General features: G+C 42.3%; 1 protein-coding gene across 2 annotated transcripts in view; it reads left to right on the forward strand.

Moving 5' to 3' along the window:
- Positions 1 to 20206, forward strand: part of scube3 (signal peptide, CUB domain, EGF-like 3) — an 88078-nt gene that overhangs the window by 41855 nt on the left and 26017 nt on the right. Inside the window, exons 5-7 of one of the 2 annotated variants that reach the window (XM_037772521.1) lie at positions 9103 to 9249; positions 11153 to 11269; positions 17140 to 17187. In XM_037772521.1, the coding sequence (XP_037628449.1) occupies positions 9103 to 9249; positions 11153 to 11269; positions 17140 to 17187 (312 nt within the window). The remainder of the gene's footprint in view (positions 1 to 9102; positions 9250 to 11152; positions 11270 to 17139; positions 17188 to 20206) is intronic. The other variant, XM_037772522.1, reaches the window with a different exon arrangement.

Genomic DNA, 20206 nt, shown 5'->3' on the forward strand with positions numbered 1-20206 from the left:
TTTGAGTTCAGTGTAGGCCACTAAAACACAATATGTTCCGTTGGATGTTAAAACCGTGCTTGCCAAAACAAATATTTATTTTTCCATATTGGAAAGGATAATAGAACAATTTCCTCCAAAATTGTTTTTTTTTTTATTAGTCACCTGACTGCGGATAGAAGCATTGCTCTTTCTCTCTACAGTAGGCCTCGTCTTTCCAGGAAATGTTTACTTTGTCAATGAAAACCTCTTCCTGTGTTTACAACTTTCATTAGCTTCCCAAAGGGGTTGTTACCCCTTGTGCAGCCTATCCCTGCTGGCTCTCTCGCTCTCTCTCTCCGAAATTCAAATATGAACACAATGGACATGATGGACATAATCATACACACGCACAAGCACAGCCATTTTTCAATTTAATCCTGCTGGAGGCACATTCAGACACGTTTTGTTATGCCATTTAGATGCAGACCGTGGCATGTCGACTTCAGGATATGTGTTTTTCTGTGCTGGCCAGAACTGCAGCAGTGTGCAAGGAATTTTCCAATAAATGTGATCAAATCCATAATAAATGTTCGCATCATATCCTCAGTTAGTTTTGCTCTCCAGCCGTCACATTCCTCCTGTGTGAAATCAAGCACTGGGTCGTTGAACCCTGTTTTATTGATGTTTTGTTCTTATCGTAAAATAAAAAAGCCTTCTTTCTTAGAACGTAATATCCATTTAGCAGACTGTTTGCACATTTTAATTTTATGAAGTAATCTGCTGCTAAGGGGCCAGTTTCCATCATTCCGATGATGCAATGTTTAATACTGAAAACTCAAATATATAACTATTTGTATTTGCAAAAAGGAAATTTTATGGGTTGTTAAGTACGGTCATGTCTTATGCTGTGTGGACGTCCCGCTGTGCAGAAGCCGACACAGTTCTTACATGTTCCCCCTGTTGGTTCTCAGCAGGCCTGCCTGCCTGCCTGCCTGCCTGTCTGTGCATTGGCCACAGAACTGTTTTTACAAGTGCAGAAGTCGCTGCTCCATTGCTCTGCAGCCCAACCGTATAACCAGGCTCTTTTCCTATTCTAGGGAAGTGGAGCGAAGGGAACGCCTCGTGCTCCCATTGCTACCTATTAAGTCTCTCCCATTAGTCCAACAGCAGAGATGAAGACATACGGGACACTGTCCTGTCCCTCTTGTCTTTCTCTGTCCACACCTCATTTGTTCCATCCTTACTCTGTCTCTTTCCTATGTTATCTTCCCTCATCTTCCCTCTTTGGCCAGACTTTACCAATCCCCATGCCCCCCCCACCCCCCAACCCCTTCTCTCCCCCCACCCTTGAACAAATATACATCAGTGGCTTGGGCTTTAGCAAACGTTGGCTGCCTTGCCACTGAATTCCCCATACCTCATTTGAGACGGGCATCCCTTTTGCTCGTGGGTTTGTTGAAGGCCATCTCTAAGCTGGCCGGCCCAGCAGCACGCTGCTGCGGACTGCCTGAGTGCCAGTGGGGTTTTTCCACTAACACTTGGCTGTCATGGCTTTAACCAGAGGGCCAGACTGAGCTCTGAGGAGACAGATGCCTTCTTCAGCTGCCTCTCCCTTTGATTTCGGAAAGAATGCAGCTCTGTAATAACATACTGCATCTCATATCTTTTGTGTGTCTTTATTAAAGAAAACTGGCTCCGCTGTGCTTTGCTCTGCTGCTGCTGTGTTGTCTTTTCTGTTGGGAGGATGCATGGCTCCTTCGGGACTGCACAGTGAGGTGACCTTGATAGGATGAGAGGAGGAGTGAAGGCGAGAGTGGCACGTCCCCAGCAGGTGCTGCACAACTGTCTGTGACACAGATGGGCAGACGCACACAACCTGCATACATTATGCAAATACACCTGTGTGTCAATGCATACACATAAATGAATGCAGATTTCCTACTGCATTCATGTCTGTTTTACCAGCAGCACTCACTCTAAACTGTACACCAGTTTACACTGATTACAAAACTGCGCTTGGCTTATTTTGGAGCATTTGGTTACTGCATACTTGCCAACCGTAAGACCTCAAAAATAGGGAGAGGGAAAAATTTGAGTTTCAGAGATTTTGTTTCCTGCATTCTTGTGACTTTTAAAGGATGAAAATAACAAAATAATAGTTATAATAGTTATAATAGTCAGTCTGACATAAACTAATATTGATCAGTTTTTATTCATTCATCAACTTTTTTGCCCCTGCTTGAGTATTTCTTTTTCCTAGTACTCTCTATCTCTTACTCACTGAAGGTCCTTTCAAAAACAACGTGACAACAGCACCACTGCACTCTGAATCCATTATTTCTAATGGCTTGCGCCACGCCACGACGGCTTTTTGCCGCGTCAAGCAAAGCCTAACTTTGGGTGCTACGTGCTGTGATGTGCAGTGAGCGCAGCTCAAACCGCGTTGTATCACAAGTAACTCTCTTCCCATGGGGAAACGTCATTTGGGGTAGCTCTTTTGTTGTGCGGGTGGAAACAGTAGAGTTTATATATGCTGTACAGTGCCAGAAACAGGTTGAGATAACGAAAAGGAAAAAAGGTGTGAAAATTTGCTATAAATCTGGAGAAATACGGGAGAATTGTGACCCCGAGAGGAAACCGAGAGAGGCCAATCGGGAGGGTTGACAAGTATGGGTAACTGTATGTGCTTTGTTTGAATCTCAGGAGCAGAAAATACTAATAAAGTTGTATCTCAAGAACTTTGGCAGCGACATCTGTCCGTCTACAATCCGTTCTCTGGTTTCAGTGCGTTCAGCGCCTCCTCTGAGAAAAGGGAGTGAAATGAGCAGCCTCAACAAGGCCTTGGGGAGCTGGAGAAACAACGCACAACAGACCAAACAGTAGCACTTGGGCGGATTCTCTCGGAGTCGGTGGGGAAGAGTTCCTCCCTTGACCGACCGGCTGCCCCGTTGCTCTCTCTGACCGTCTGCGTTGCAGCTCAGCCCAACCCAACCCAACCTGGTTCAGCTCCTTTCCCATTCTCCTTTTCATGCGCTGACATTTTTATCCTCCTATTAAAACTTTTAAGGGCCCATTATCTAAGAGAAAGGAATGCTGCTTTAATAGTGTGGTGGCTCCATGCTTAGGCCCCTTCTTTTCAATTCGTAACCAACCAACACTAGGTCGCTGCTTAATGTTCTCCAGCCAGCGTCGCGCAAAGAGGGGACCGTCTCCTCTCTGAGACGTATGACAGCGGCTCAGCGCGGACCGTGAGCCCTCTTTTCACTGCCCTAAGCACTCAGGGCAGACCATAAACCCTTGGCATGCCTTCCACTACTTCAGCCCCATTGTTTCAATCTCTCCACTACATGGTTCTCAGGTTTAAGAGAGCTTGCAGCGCTGCGGTGAAGGACTTGTGGCCTCCTTGGATCTTTTGTTCGAGGGTCTCGTTTGTCGGCATCTCAGCTGGAGCACCCATGTTAACTTTTCTTCTTTTGCGCAATTTCACATGTGATGTTAAAACTCATACTCTGCTGTTGAAAGTTCACTATTGTTTGTTTTCACAGTAGGGAGGCTTTAGCTCAGAAGGACAGTTGTACAGAGCCTGAAGCTCTTGCAGTGCAGTAAGGGCTGGTCTGGTTCTGAGAGATCTGAGAAGCAGCTTGTTCATTCGTTTTCTACACAAGCGATAGAGTTTAAATTTCCAGACACTGGCTGACATAGTGATTTGAGCTCCAATCAATCTCTCCACACAGCTATCCATTTAGACCGACTTGCCCACAGGAGCCGCCATCATCAGTAAATCCTTATGTACCCAAGCTTTTTTTTCTGTTGTCCTGACCTGCTGGTTTTCAGAAAGGTGGCTGTGTGATGTGACCTGCACTTAATGCAATGTCCTGCAGGTGCTGCGGCAGATCTCACATATTAAGTTCCACTGACTCAATGACAGACACACAAATTGATTCCGCCTCAAGAGATCGAAAAATAATTTGCTGTGGTCACTTTATCCCCAAGGATCATGCTGTTGTTTCTTTAGGTAAGAATGGGAAAAGTAAGCACTGGAGATTTAGCATGCTCAAAGAGATCTTAGTGGCTCACATATTGAGCGCTACTAAGATAAGTCTTAGGCTATGATTCTAAATCAACTTCTTGATTGGGAAAATACATTTTCTACCAAAGAACAGTTTGGGTTATTTCTAGGGCTGTCAAAGTGAACGCGATAATAATGCGTTAACGCAAATTTGTTTTAACGCCACTAATTTCTAAGTTGTAGCGGGCTCAGTTTTAAAGCTAGAGTGAACATATTAGCATACTATGAAACTAGAAAACCTAAGAAATCCATTCGAAACAACCGTGTTATTCTTGCTCGTTGCGAAGGAGCCTAAACGCTCCAAACTTATGCTAAATTTTGGTGAGGAAAAACGGTCATGACCATTTTCAAAGGTGTCCCTTGACATGAAAATGGGTTCTATGGGTACCCACGAGTCTCCCCTTTACAGACATGCCCACTTTATGATAATCACATGCAGTTTGGGGCAACTCACAGTCAAGTCTAGCACACTGACACACTTACAGAAGTTGCATGTTGAGTTTGCCATGTTATGATTTGAGCATATTTTTTATGCTAAATGCAGTACAACATTTATCATTGTTATGTGTTGTTAATTGATTTCTAATAATAAATATATTCATATATGAGTATTAAATACTTGACAAATCTCCCTTTAAGGTACATTTTGAACAGATAAAAAAAATGTGATTAATCGCGATTATCTATGGGCCATCATGCGATTAATTGTGATTCAATATTTTAATTGATTGACAGCCCTAGTCATTTCACATGAGACATTTCTGTTTCTCTTTTTTTTTTCATGACGCTCAGCTTTCTGGTTTGAAGTTGGCGGGCTTCAGTTAGAAAAAAGGCAATGCAACGTGCTCCTGTGCACCAATCAGGATTTAGCAACATATGAATCAGAATCTAGTGACAGTTTCTGACTGTTCAACTCTTAAAAAATAATACTTTTTTTATTAATATGCCACAGAGAAATACTTACGATTTAAAGCCAAGTTTTCAGGGGTTTTGATGATTATTTTAATAATAAACAAAAATGCATCATATCATTGTTGGCATATGCTCTAGAAAGGCAATTACTGTAAATACAATCTTATGATATTTGATCTATTAAAGCAATAGTTTGACAAATTAGCCATGGGAGTGGTATTGATTTTTTTCATCTATCTCGGCAAGAAAGCAATTAAACACATTGCCTCAAAATGTTAAACTATTCCTTTAACATACAAGCTGTTATTGAGCGTATAGGACAAAAAAGGGATTTATTAGCTTCTGGCAGCAGCATCAGCTCTTAGTGTTGGGTATGGAGGTCACGACCTGTCCTGGTGAGGATAAAGTTGTGGCTCGTTTGCAGAGGGAACACTCCCACTTGTTTTCTTGGTTAATTGCAGTGTTCCCTTTTTACCACAAGTGCAGTAGTTTGGATGACGCCTGTTCGTGTTGAGCTGTGTGAAAACCCATATCCGCTGCGGTCATTCCCTCGGTAGCATATGAAAAGGCTCCTGCTCAATTCCAAGACTTTGGACTCTATTTCCTGTCCAGTTCTGGGCCTATAAAGCTGCGATCGTTTTTTATTAGCTTCTACATATAGTTATGTTTTATGGGTCAGCGGATTGTTTTAGTGGATCGTGGCACATATGATCTAAATAAATGTCTCTCCTTCACTTTCCCATCCACCTCCTTATGAAAGGATGTTTTCCTTTCTGCTTCCCATCATGTAGTAATGATAAAAACTGGAGGCCTTTGGCAGCCAGTTACACACGGTGGATGATAGCTGGGCCTGGCCCGGAGAAAACGGCCATTGTGTCAACACTTTGGCTTTTATTGATCCTCAGAGAGATGAAGGCCCAGGTTTCTGGCCCCAGTCCGACATGTCATTGATGGATGGTTCTGTAGCATTCGGGGGAAGAGGGGCTGCATAAAAATAAAGGGGGAGTGAAGTGAGTTTTGGGATGCATAATACAACCTTAGTAAGTAATCTTTCGTCTTTTGGGGTTACTTAGTTGGAAATTCAACCCTCTGTTGAGCTCATAGTTGCTCTGGCCTCAGATAGACACAAAGCCAAGGAAAGGGACCACTGAATTCCACATCCTACTTAAATATCCACATGACTCGCTGTGAAATTTGCAGCACTTTACAGCAGCTGCTCTGTTGATGCTCATTCATGGTCACTTCACTCAGTCCTGCCAAGCCTTTTTCTCTCTGCCTTCAGAGCTGAAGCGCTGGCCCAGTGTTTGCTCAGTGCTGAGTCTTTGTGGAGCAGGGGAAGGTTGTCGCTGCAGTTAGTGTCTGATAGTTCACCTTGTCTGCAACAACGACAAGAGCTCAGGCAGGAAAGTCTGAGAGGATTGGATGACCTTGTGACACTTGTTGACAGACTTAAAGTGATGGAAAGTATTTAACCAGGAGGTCATCAAACTCTCATCGTCAGCTCCTCGAAGTAAAGAAAGACTCAGAATAGATTTCAGCAACTAGTGGAAATGCATAGAAGGGCAGGTTGAGTTCTTGGCAAAGTATATGGAAAACAAGAGCGCAAGTTAAATGAGTTTATGGTGGCAGGAGGTAAAGTACATAAAAAAGTTATTAAAGTGAAAATTTGCCACCTTTTTATATGGGTGTCCAATCAGTGTTGATGGTAAATGTAGTCGGTTGAAGCAATAAATTCCTCAGTGCGTGCTATATTGACCGAGAAAGCTGAGATCCGCAGAAATCTGTTGTACTTCTGCGTCCAGCGCCGTCATTTGACGTGACAGTGACGTAGTTGGAGGCAAGGAAGAACTACAGACTACTTCAACTTCTTTGGGAAGCCAGGAGATGTGCTCTAGGTGCCGCTCAAAAAGAGAACTTTCTCGCTCTCTTTGCTTGTATTTCAAACTAGCTATGTCACCAACAGAAAATGACTCGGATATTCAGCCATATTTATTCGAGCCAGAGTATACGGCCAAAGAAATGCAACGGAGAGAGGCCGAGGGGGAGGATATGGCCAGCGGGGACCCTCCAGAACCTGAGGTGCCGAGAGCAAACACTTACTGGTGGAACTTCTCCACAAATTGCCCTCCGATGCCGATAGAAACGGAATCATTCTGCTGCAATGAATGTCAGCGTGGGCAGTTTTTGTTGGATGCTGTCGCCAACCCCAAGAGTGTGTGCGTTACTATGCAGGACAGTTTTGCTCCTCACTCGGACAGAGGTGTGCTGGAGACCTTCTTCAGGATCCCGAAGATAATCTGGAAAAGACAACTAAGACCAGCAGGGCTCAGAGGGCAGATGGCCACTCAATCAGTATTTTTGTCACCTAATGCTTTTGTAAGCTGTTTTGTTGAGTTGCTTCTTAGTGAAATGCTTAGTGAATTTGAATTGGGCTTTTATTTTGAAAGGTAAAAACAAAAGGAATGAAGATTTAATGTGCTGTCGTTGACATTGTGGAAAATAATAAAGAGTTGTTGCTGTCTTGGCTCATGCTGGTTCGGACTAAGGAGGCTCCGTGTTTTTATTTTATTACGTCAATAGCTCGCATGCAATGCATTCTGGTACAGTACATGTCAAGGCCTGTTGAACGAGGCTGGGTCACGCGTCATCAACGCGCCATATCTTTGGGGGTATGACAAATGCGCAGTAAAATCTGGTCTGCACTCGCCGAAACTGAGCCAATCGCAACGAACGGCCGCAGTTTCAGTTACACTGCGCATGTGTTAAACCCCAAGCCGTGTCCGTCCGTGTCCCAGCCTCCTTCCATAGGCCTTGGTACATGCCAACACGACTCCGCGAGCAGGAGATTTTAAGCTTTTTTGGTAAATATAGCTCACACTGAGGAATTTATTGCTTCAATTGACTACATTTAAAATCAACACTGATTGGATATCCACATAAAATGTGGCATTTTCCCTTTAAGCACAGAATGTTGTGAAACCTGTTTGTCGAGCTGAGATTGTTTTTTCCTTGTAGCCCTCAAGGCAGGTACATAGAAACTGTATGACAGCACACGCTTTCCAAGACTGGCACTCCACATTTGGACTTCAGAGGAAGAGCGCACAAGGTTATACGAGCTTTACTAGGTGTTGACACTTCCGCAAACGTATGCAAATGCTTACATTTATAGCAAAAAAAAAGTTGGCTAATTAAGAAAGTTAGACCTCCAAACACCCTTCATCACGACAGCAGATTTAATGAGACGTTAATGTAGATGTCTTCTTGCTCACTGCCTCCCTGCTCGCCAGAAGAGAAGGAAACAGGAGAGAGATCTGTTTGGTTTTTAATGAGCCAGAGAGCTGGGGTTTGTCACTGCATCCGTAGCGGTGGCAGAGTTTCACAACGAATAAGTCAAATATCCGTCTTCTCGCTGCGAAGGCAGCGGTATTATTACAGTACAGAGCAAAGCAGGGGGAGCAGTTTGTGTAATAATTCATGACACCAGGGTCTCAAGTCATGGAAATGCATGCTAGGTGTCGGCTGTACCTCTTCATGAAGCATTTATTATCACACAGAAATTATGCATCTTTTGTGTGCCATGTTTAGTAAAGCTTTGAATTATTAACACCATTTTTTTCTTTTAAATAATATCTTCATTTTGTGTTTTTAGAGGTTTGTCAGACTTTTACTAAAACTTGATGACTCATGAAAATGAAATGTGCATTGATCCCTTTATTTAAGTGTAATCCCCTTTGATCTAAGTCTCATTCTGTTTTTTTTTTTCACTGTGTTCCTCCTTTCTTTTCTTTATGGGGGATTACCTCAATTAAAATTACAGGTCTGACGGATCAGCTCCTGCTGGGAGTTTTATCCTTTCTGTAGGCAGCCTCCTTTTTATAGCCTGAACCGAGTGAGCATGTTCCAACAAGTGCTTGAATCTTTGTAAAGGGGTACTGGGCATGTCAGTCACCAGCAGTAGGCCTATATGTGTCTCCGGGTCAGGAAGCCTGACAGGCATTAGAGCATTTTTTACTCCCCATACCAGCTCTGTGACATCTGATGTATAACCTTTTAGTTTACTGAATGGTCTGTGGCTTTAAAAAACTATTTAATGTAATCTGTAAAGGCAGTTTATAGATAAACTCTTTCTCTCTCTCCTGGTCTTGCTGTTTCTTTCGCAGCGCAACCAGAAGGTACAAAGGAGGGACCCACCTGCATGGACAAGAATCACGGCTGTGCACACATCTGTAGGGAATCGCAGAAGGGTGGCATCTCCTGTGAGTGTCGACCTGGATTCCAGCTCACGCGTAACATGAAGGACTGCAAATGTAAGTCGTGTCAACCTGAAGCATTGTTCCCCTCTGTACACACACACGCACACACACACACACCCACACACACACACACACACACACGCACACACATACACACACAGGGAAACACACCAGAAGGAGGATTTATAGGCTCCTCATGAAAAGGTAATTGGGGTTGGAAACCTGCCGATGATGGATAATTGTACTCATTCCACAGATGCCTTCCAACAGATCTGAAGGAGGCTACTGACATTTAAGTTACATTACCACACCGTGACTAATCTCCCGAGCAGCCCTCGTAAAGAAAAACATGTTTATCGAATAAGGAGCGATCATTTACACAACCAGGGCAAGTGTGGAGGTTACTCGAAGGGGACTGCTCTGATGGACAGCGCACACTTCCTGTTGCTGTGCAACGGAGATCATCCTGTCAGAGCTGGGGCCAGGGCTGATGGGGGATTTGTCTGTGTTTGGATAAGGATTGGAGAAGTGTTATTCTATAGTTTTCTCTCTGACAGCCCAGGAAAAGGGCAAAAGGCGCTGTGATGGTAGGGTGCAGACAGGATGGCGGTGGAAGCCTCGGCTCGCGTTCGTGCTCTTTTTCACTCTGTCATCACAGGTGTGTTAGAAGTGCCGAGGTTAATGCTCCCTTTGCCCGCCAGTAAATAAATGTATTGCACTTAAAGATGTGCAGACACACACATGCTTAAATCAGAAATCTTACTCCTCCCATCATTTATGTGTAACTGACATGAGTCTTGTACTCTGTTTGTAAGAAATGTCATCAATTTGAAAAGAAAAATGTGTTCACTTTCAAGTTTTTGCTCATTCTGCAGAATTAATTAAATGCCTTAAAATGAAGATGGTCTCAGTAGCTTGTAGGCGCACGCTCTCATACGGATTGACTTACAATGAGTGAGTAACTTCAGCCTCCTGCTTGAGGCCACTTCATCGGCTGTTGAAAATGAGACCATGTGCAACACCAATGCAAAATTGAGTCCGGGGAGTAATGAGTGAATAAAGCCATGATAGTGATAAATATGATTAACATAGCTCACCGGTTGAGGTGGTGAATATGCAAATCAAGGCTTCTTCACATTAAAGCCAGCTTTTAATAAGAAAAATGACGAAAATGTTGAAAGGTGTCTAGGGGCGCTTTCACAAGCCAACATTTAGTCCGGTTTAATCAAACTCTGGTGCGGTTAGTTTGGGCAGTTGCGAACGCAGTAATCATACTTTGGTGTGGACCGAAACAACAGGTCCTAGACTGCTTGTGAGAGGTGGTCCCAAACTGTTTCCAAGCGAACCATAACGAAGGCTGCGTATGCAGGCATTTGTTTAACATGAGTCGGAGAGGACTGACCTGGACATCTGCAGAAGTCCGATGTTTGCTTGACATCTGGGCCGAAGAGAACATGCAGAATATGCTAAATAAAGTCCACACAAATAGTGATGTTTATAAAGCCCATTGAGATAAACTGGAGGAGAAGGGATTCATGCACACAGTAGATCAGTGCCGAGTCAAAGTGAAAAAAACTTTAAAGCAATATATCAAAGTACGCAATTCCCTGCATAGAAGTCGCAGATCTTGAGACGAAAAAAAAAATGTGCTCCTTCGTACACGCCCCTCTGCAAATTATTGTTTTTATTAGGTCCACTTTAATTTGTGCACTGTGAAACCGAACCAGACTAAATAGAGTGCTACAGAATGAGTCTTAAAAATGCCTGAAATAAGGTCTGTGTTTAACACAAGCTTAAGAGAATTTAACTTTCAGTTCTACGATATAACTGGGAACCTTTGTTGCATGTCGTACCCTATGTCTATATCTTCATTCCTTGTCACCTGTCTACTTCCAACTTTCAAATACAAAAAAGTGTGTCTATGTCCAGTTTATGTTAACTGTGTGTTCTTTGATAGTGACATGTAACTACGGTAATGGGGGTTGCCAGCACATCTGCGAGGAGACGGACCACGGCCCCAGGTGTTCGTGCCACATGAAGTTTGTCCTGCACAGCGATGGAAAGACTTGTGTAGGTGAGTCACCTCATCCCGATATAACTATACCAAGGGCAAGAAATAATGGCTTTTTGAATGAGAAAATGTAGAACCACAAGCGATTAACTCAGCAACTAATTTTCCGACAGCAAATTTAATAAATGTTTGAAATTGTGAGAAAATGCAAGTTGAACTACAGGCCTCGTTACAGTAGCTGTACGCCTGAGCCTTCTTCTTCTTGATCTGTGACATACAAGGACAAAAGGCTACCGCCCACTGTGCTTTCCCCCTCTGCTACTGCTGCTGCTCCAGTAACCTCTCAGTCCCTGCATCTGCTTTGGCTTCTCTTCCTCTTCCTCCTCCTCCTCTTCACTGGACACTATTCCTCTCTGTTTCTCAGCCATGCAGTCGGACGCACACCTTCTATTAGCCCTTGGGTCAGTTCCTCCACTGCTTCCCGTTGGGGATTAACTCACACACCTGACCTAACCTTCCACTGGCATTTATCAGTGTTTGCCTCAGTTGACTTAAGTTAAGTAAAAATCATTCAGCCATTCAGGCATATTGAACCGTTCTGAAGGGCAGTCTCCCATCAGATGTGGCCTTCAGGGGCAGTAGAGTCAAAGCACTGGTCTCAATAAACAGATTGCGTTTAGCCATGCAGAATTGCACAGACATTCCATCGACAACCATGGAACATTAACTATAAAATTAGTCAGATGTAAATTTGACCATTACTGCAGACAGGCCTTTATTTTATCTGCCTGTTTAACCAGAGTGTCATTAATAGTTTTCTGTATACAGTACAAACTCATTTAAACCAATACAGCGTGTACTTTGCAGTGTTAAGCTGGGCATACACTGTACAATTTTAGCCCGTTTCTGGCCCGAATTGTGAGCAAACAATCTACTTGTACAGTAGGAGTAGGAAGTACACAACAACATTTCTAAAATCAGTGTACAGTGTATGTCCAGCTTAAATGACCTGAGTTTGTAATGGAAGCTTCAGTGAGTAGGATAAGACATATTTTCATTGTCAGGAAGACAAACATAGTAATAGAATTAGAGGCTACGCCTGCAGAGCAGACTGGTGAGGTGGTTGCTTGGTTTCAGTGGCTGTTAAGTTTGAGAGCTCGGTTTGGGTAGCGGCTGATTAGCTCAGAGCGTCTGGATCCCCCCTTTATTACCGCAGCCCTGATGAGAGCCAGACCTATGTCAAGGTCTGGTCAGCCAACCTGTCATTATTGCTGTACCCTGCTAGGCCAGGGGGACGCCACAAACTTGACCGCAACCAAATTATATGTCTTAGCTTGTCTTATGCCCAAGACAGAGCAAATGTACATTTGGTGTGCCAGATTAGGAAGCAGTCAGCCAGTTAAAATCTCTGATTTCCCCCTCAGAGTCTGGGGTTACAGAGGTGGAGGGAGGGCTGCTCTGCGGTCGACACAGGGGCGCTCCATCTCCCAGACACTCCATTAGTTAATAAAACCTCAATAAAACAAACAGTCTGCCAAATGAACCACTGACTGGAGAGTGAGTGACAAGAACGTTGGAAGGCACCACTACTGTGCACTACGACTGTGACTGTGTAGGGTTTCCACCATGAGAAACTATTCCAAGGCGGCGCATGCTGAAACTGTGGTTGTTTTTTTATGTAGCACTTTAGAAGCTGTATAAGTGTACACTGATATGTCAAGTTGGTGTGCTAGGGTTAAATACAATGACCGTATCCCTCTGGCAAAAATATATTGTTTTTTTGTATAAATAGGACAGCTACTTCGGCTTTGATGAAAGAAATTCCATTTTTTATTATTTCAAGGCTTAAAACCAATGGTTTCTCTTGGAACCAAGAAATCTTATTCTAATCGTGAAGGACAGTGTGTAGGATTTGGCGGCATCTAGTGGTGTGGTTGCAGGTTGCATCCAACTGAGTACCCCTCCACTCACTCCTCCCTTTCCAAGACTGTGGTAACATGAGCCACTGAGTGCAAAACCTTGGTAACACCGTTCACCTCTCTCAGAGACCATCCTTACCATAATAACACAACTATAGGAGCAATAGAAGTAAGACAGCGGCTGGTGGTACCACGGTTTTGCACTCTGCGGCTCACGTTACTGCAGTTTCACAAGCGTGTCGGAGAACTACGGTGGCCTTCAGGTAACATAAAAACGTGAAAGGCTCTCTCTAGAGCCAGAGCTTGATTTGTCCGTTCTGGGCTACTGTAGAAACATGACGGAGCAACATGGCGGACTCTGTGAAGAGGACCCGCTCCCTATGTAGATATGAAGGGCTCATTCTAAACTAATGAAAACACAAAGATTCTCAGTTTTAGGTTTTTTATTCACTAATTAAAACATAGTTATTAATATTATATTAGATTTCTGCTAGTAGATCCCCCGAAATGTCACACACTGTTCATTTTAGGTTTCATATTTTTTTAAATGTCACAAACAAGATATAAATAACTTGCTGGAGTTGACGTATTTTTACGCACCGTCTTCACGGCACGTAGTGATAATTACCTTTCAGCCACCACATTCTGAAATAGTACATGATGTATAGAGTGTAGAGGGTATCCATAGTAACCACACAATGAGAAAATACACCACTGTTTAGCCTCATTATTGATTTGGAAAGGTTGATGATTAATTGAGTCTCTGCGTACTGGCACATGATTACAAAATAGCTCTTGCCTCATCAGTGGCTTTGTCGTTAGACTGGTGTGCTCTTTCAGTATGCTGTAGCTTCACCGTTCTATCCATCTTCTGGGGTGTTTCATATGAATTCTGACACATTTTCATTCATTTTGTGGTGTCTCTCCTCACCCAGGCTTGGTCATGCATTTCGTAATAATACTCCCACATGTTGCTCTGTTTGGAACTGTTGGTTCTTTATCCTTCCTATCTCACCTCTGTTGATACCTTGCATACTGTAGGTGGGAATTTAATGTGAGCAAGGCCTTTGACACATGGACTGTTCTCTCTCATTCATACACACAAGCACGCACACACACACACACACACACACACACACACACACACACACACACACTTAGAGGTATTTGTTCAGTCTCCTACTCAAACTGAAACAGTCTTAACAAAGTCAGGTTTATTTGTCTGTGCATAAAGTAAGTTCAGGTATCAGAAAGGAGCAGCCATCATGTGGAAGCGTTCACGCTGTTAGCGCAGCAAATCATAAACATTCACAAATAGCAGGCAGATGCAGACATGCTCAGGAGTTCAGTCATCTGAAGAGTTGGACACACACACACACACACACACACACAGAGAGAAAGAGAGCAAGAGATGCATTTTATAATACAAACAGAAAGCTACACAAACAACCACACAGTACATATCCAGCATGCATGCATCACATGCATGTAAACACATGTAGTCTACATGCATATGCCCATAACATAAACACACTGTGCTCTCATTTCGGGTGGTCTGTGCATTCATGCTGGTGTATTCAGACATACCTCACAATGCTCTGTCCTCTTAACTGCTGAGAATCTCTGGATGCTACGTGTTGGGATCGGGACATGTTGGTCCAACTGTGGCAGTCAATGTAAACTTGTGCATGCTTTGTGGTGTTGACCTGTTGCTTTCAGAGTTGAGCGTCTGCTTCCTCATCTGGCACCTCAAAAAAGCTCTGAATAGGTCATTCTGACATCCACAGGGCCAGAGAGTACATGCTTTAATTAGAGGGATTGATTTATTCTGAAATCATATTTTTTGAAACATAATTGAAATAGTGTAAGGATACAGGATTACTGCAAATTAAAATAAGACCCTCAAAAGGTCTTTTACCTTTTTCCATTTTGTTGATGTGCTTAAAGGCCCAATCCGTCACCCCAGCTGTGTCATGGATGAGTGTACGTGGTCCGCATACTAAATGTGTGCCGTTTAGTCTAGTGTAAAGCTAAATATACACTCGGTGGATTGCAGAAATGGGATTCACTTGGCAAATTTGGCTTGTCGATTGTTTTTTAATTAAAAGTCATTGAATTAAAAGTAAAGTTGGCATAAATGAGTACTGTTTTTTTAAATAGTTTTTTAGTGACCGCACATAAATTGTACGGCTGGGCCACTGACGGTGCTTAGAGCCTTGACATAACAGCCTAACAACATTAATTCTGACATGATCTGACCATAAAAGACACCATAAAGCGTAGACATGAATCTGTCTGTCCCCGTCTTTCAGCTTGCAGCACTAACCACCACTCGCTCTGTCTGTCGAGGCTCGCAGCGCTCATACTAACTAGCAAAAGCCTCATCTCACACACAAACAACACAATTGCACTTTGTCTGCACTGTTTGGAAAAATTATTTTGCATGATTGCATGTTGCGAGGTAACACTTTTTCCTTGAGATGTCACCCTTTTCATTATAGACGAGGTCATCATCATTTTGTTGTTCGGAAAATAATCACTGCTGTTTACCCGGTTGTTAGCAGTAAGAGGCTGTCTTTTCTTTTGCTACAACATAATGTCATTCTCTCATGTCATTATCGCCTCCTGCGGGCGTAAATGGACATTAATGATTTTTTTTTAATTCAGAAGAGATGACCCCCTTTCATCCGTGCTATCCACCCTTTTCCTAGCCTTATGATATCTTGCATGAATTATTGGTGTGTCCTCTTTTTTTGTTGGAGCTTTTTGAGAAATAAATAATGTGGGAACACAACCTGTCAAATGGGATAATACCTACCTTCTACTACCAAGGGATGGAAGGACAACCTGAACAAGTGGCCATGGATAGCTGTAAAAAAGTTAGCTTAGCATTAACTAAAATGTTATGGAGTCAGAGATAAGTTGTGCTGCTTGCAGCTGCACCAACAATCAAGCTGATCTAAATTTGTGGCTTAAATGAGCATAAAGTGAAAATGAAATTGTTTCTGTCAGCAATGGTGCAGTTTCCTAACCTGTCCCGTTAGATGGTTTTACGCAGAATCATCTGAGAAGCCGTCATTGGAAAGGGTTTGGAAAAGGACAGGCACAAAAATACTTGTCAGGTGATTGAATGAACCATCTGTCAATCAAACCCTTGCCGATGCCAGTAGGGAGAAGAGCGAAAACATCTTTTCCATCAAGAAAAGCCTTCAGCTCAGTTCTTTGCTCTTCTTTCAATGAAGAAACACTCTCCAATTCTGATATAACTGATGCTATTGCAGCATCTACACTTACCTCTTCAGGAGCCACCATTGTTGTTTAGAACGAACAGTTACCTCTCTGTGTCATATCACACGGGATTCACATGTAATCGTGAGAATCCAGCTGCCTTACGAGGTAACCAGTTTCCATTATCTACCAAAAGAAGACGAATCCAAAACGGCTGACTTGTCAGCTACTTCTGTGTTTAATATATCTGCTTTAAATGCACAAGGTTGTGTTCCACCTCATTTAATAAAACGCGCCTGACTTTATTACTATGGAAGTACCGATAAGCTTCCGAGCTTTTCAGATTGTTCATCAATTCACCGTCTGTAGCAACAGAATAAATAAAATAGCTAAATATGCTGCTTTACATTATCAAGGCCACTTCTTCAGGTTGTCCCCACATCCCTCGGAAGTTCAAGGCAGAGGTATAATCACATTATCCCATTTAAGGTGTGACACGCTGCGTTCCCACATAATTTATTTCCCCTAACATCTCTGAGAAAAGAAAAGACACTCGTAGCATACCGTTAACTCTCACAGACGCCACTTGTGACGGGAATAATTGGAAGTCACACCAATAATTCGCAATAGGAAAAAGGTGGATATACTGTAAACCACATCAGATTAGTTCTTGTCACATGCTCATGATTTACATAACACACGAATGCTGCGTGGTTCAAGTGTACAGAGAACTAAAGTGGTGTTTTTACAATGTGTGCGTGTGTGTGGGTGTGCGCGTGCATGCAGGGGAGAGGAGTGTCCAGTCCCAGGCAGCCCCACAGCTGTTCCCCAATGGTAAATATGTGTTCCTCTGACTCCTCTCTCTGGGGGTCTGTGGGTGTGGGGAGTAGAGGAAGCTAACCTAGCAGGCACTGATCAGGCCCTTCCCCTCCCCACAGGGGCATCATCCTTCTGACCCTTGACCTCTGACCCCCCCCCCCCCCCTCCCCTACCTTCCTCTTCCTTCTGTGAATGCCCTCTCAATAACAACCACTGCCCGTGTCGAACCACACCTTTTCAAAACACAGCTGCAAACAGCAGTATGAACATTATATAAAGAGATACAGATGTACTGTATTTAATATTGTCAAATAGAAAGATTTGTCAAACTCATCTTTATACTTGCAACCAGTTTGACAGTGGTGTAACTTAGTACATTTACTCAAGTACTACAGTACTTATGCACAGTTTTGAGGTTCTGAAGTATTTCCATTTTATGCTACTTTATAGTTCTTGTAGTTCTGTATTTCAGAGACAAATATTGTACTCTTACTCCTCTACTTTTATCTGACAGCTGTAGTAACTTTTTTAAATTAAGACCTCACATAAAAAACCCTAAGATAAACTTATATAATAGGTTATAAAAGATTAAACGTTTTGGCTTGTGACCCCTTACAATAAAGCAGTGGGGCCCCTTGTCACATTTCAGATGTCTATGGGTTGTTAGCAGTTCCACCAAAGAGTGATTTCCCTATAAACTTCTCAGATGGTTTCATTTAAATGACTGTTTGTGGCCCAAAGAAGTAAAATGATCCACAAAAAAAGCAAAGATTAAAGTCAAATAAATGAATACAGGTTTGCGTAGCAGGACTTTTTTTTTGTTTTTTTAACCCTACCGCGTTAATAATATGTGTGACCCTTTGGAGGGGCCCGACCCCTTGGTTGGGAGCCACTAAACTAAACTACCCAACAGTATATAAAGTAGTTAAAACTATCTCCATCTCGAGCAGCTACAACAGTAAAATGCTGCTTACACGTTGATGTGTCAGTATTAACAATCCAATTATGTCATACTGTGTATAATAATTACGGCTATCAAAGTTAACGCGTTAAAGCAAATCCGTTTTTAACACCACTAATTTCTTTAATGCATTAACAACGGGCTCAGTTTTAAAGCTAGAGTGAAGATACAGATCAAGCATGCATCATATGAAACTAGAAGACCTAGGGAATCCATTGGTACCAACCATGTCATACTAGCTTGTATGGAGGCTAATTAACGCTCCAAACTTGCGCTAAATTTTGGCGAGGAAAAACTGCCATGGCCATTTTCAAAGGGGTCCCTTGACCTCTGACATCAAGATATGCAAATGAAAATGGGTTTTATGGGTACCCACGAGTCTCCCCTTTACAGACATGCCCACTTTATAATAATCACATGCAGTTTGGGGCAAGTCATAGTCAAGTCGGCACACTGACACACTGACAGCTGTTGTTGCCTGTTGGGCTTGAGTTTGCTGTGTTATGATTTGAGCATATTTTTTATGCTAAATACAGTACCTGTGAGGGTTTCCTGACAATATTTGTTATTGTTTTGTGTTGTTAATTGATTTCCAATAATAAATATATATACATTTGTATAAAAGAAAGCATATTTGTCCACTCCCAAGTTGATAAGAGTGTTAAATACTTGACAAATCTCCCTTTAAGGTACATTTTGAACAGATAAAAAAATGTATGATTAACCTGCGATTAATCAGGATTAACTATGGACAATCATGCGATTAATCGCGATTAAATATTTTAATCGATTGACAGTCTTAATAATAATATATCATAGGGAATTTTTTCTGCAGTATGAGTACTTTTAATACTTGAAGAACATGTGACTTATAATACTTCTGTACTTTGACAGTAGTTTTTCAAATTAACCCCTAGTACATTTACTTAAGTAAAGGATCTGAATACATCTTCTGCATTTTAGTAGCCTATGTCAAAAGTCCAAATTCATTTAACTGTGATGGCTTTTGAGAGGCAGACCAAAGAGTTTGGTTTTATTTGTGTTTTGACACGACTGAAATGAGCGAAATCAAGCATGCACTGTTTCAAACCCTCGGCCATGGTGTTCCTAAACGCCATCATCACGGCCTATTCGCTTCGGTGAGGAAGCCAATAACGTGTCCATGATTGCTTCATAGAAAAGATAAAAGCACAGAATCCCTCTAAACTTGCTTGTTCATACACATGTAATCTTGTGTCCTAAAATGCAGGGGATATATCCATGTTATTCCAGTCATGTTTCTTCAATTTTTGTGTCCATTTGTTTCACAGCATTTGCAGTAAAATGAAGCACATTTTTGGTGCAAAAAAAAAAGAGAGCGCGGAAAAAATAGTATAGAAACTTTTTGCATTTTGATAACCAAACAAATGCGCTGTGTTTTAATAGAGATGGCAAAGATGCCAGGAGAAATAAACTCATAAATCTGCGACGATGTATCAAACCTTGAAACTTCAAAGAGATTTACGATTTAATTATACCATGTAAGAGACTGAGGGAGGAGGCATGTCCTCAGAGGAGTAGCCTGTTCAAGGTAAGGAGCGAAACAATAGTGTTTTAAGTTACTAGTTGTTACTACTGTATGTACATAGAGTTTCCCCTCATGCCACAATATAACAGTCTGACCTATTTTAGGATTTTGTGTCCTAGTTTCTGTTTTGTTTTTTCTCAAAAATAGAAACATTAGGAGCTGGAGACATATTTTGCATCCTCCTTTATCAGTTTTTCCCCCTGATTTCCTGTGTTACTGCATACGGCAACCAGCTTTGTGGTTTACTTTCACAGCTGCACCTCTAGGGAACATTAACAAACTGTTCAATGGTTTTATTTTCTTATTGTGTGGTTCATGTTATTGAGAGAGCATTCACCTCGGAGCTTTAGTTGTTTTTTTTGTCTGATAACAACTGTACCTTCTGAGTAACTTTACTGCATGTTTGCTGTTTGGTCAAGAAAACACAGTATTCTCTCTTTTCACCAAAGCCATCTATTCCCAGTGATCTCTGCCTTTTTGTGAATTCTGTCCACTCACCCGTTGAC

Source organism: Sebastes umbrosus, chromosome 6 (genome assembly GCF_015220745.1).
Source record: "Sebastes umbrosus isolate fSebUmb1 chromosome 6, fSebUmb1.pri, whole genome shotgun sequence".
Classification (NCBI taxonomy): Eukaryota; Metazoa; Chordata; class Actinopteri; order Perciformes; family Sebastidae; genus Sebastes; species Sebastes umbrosus.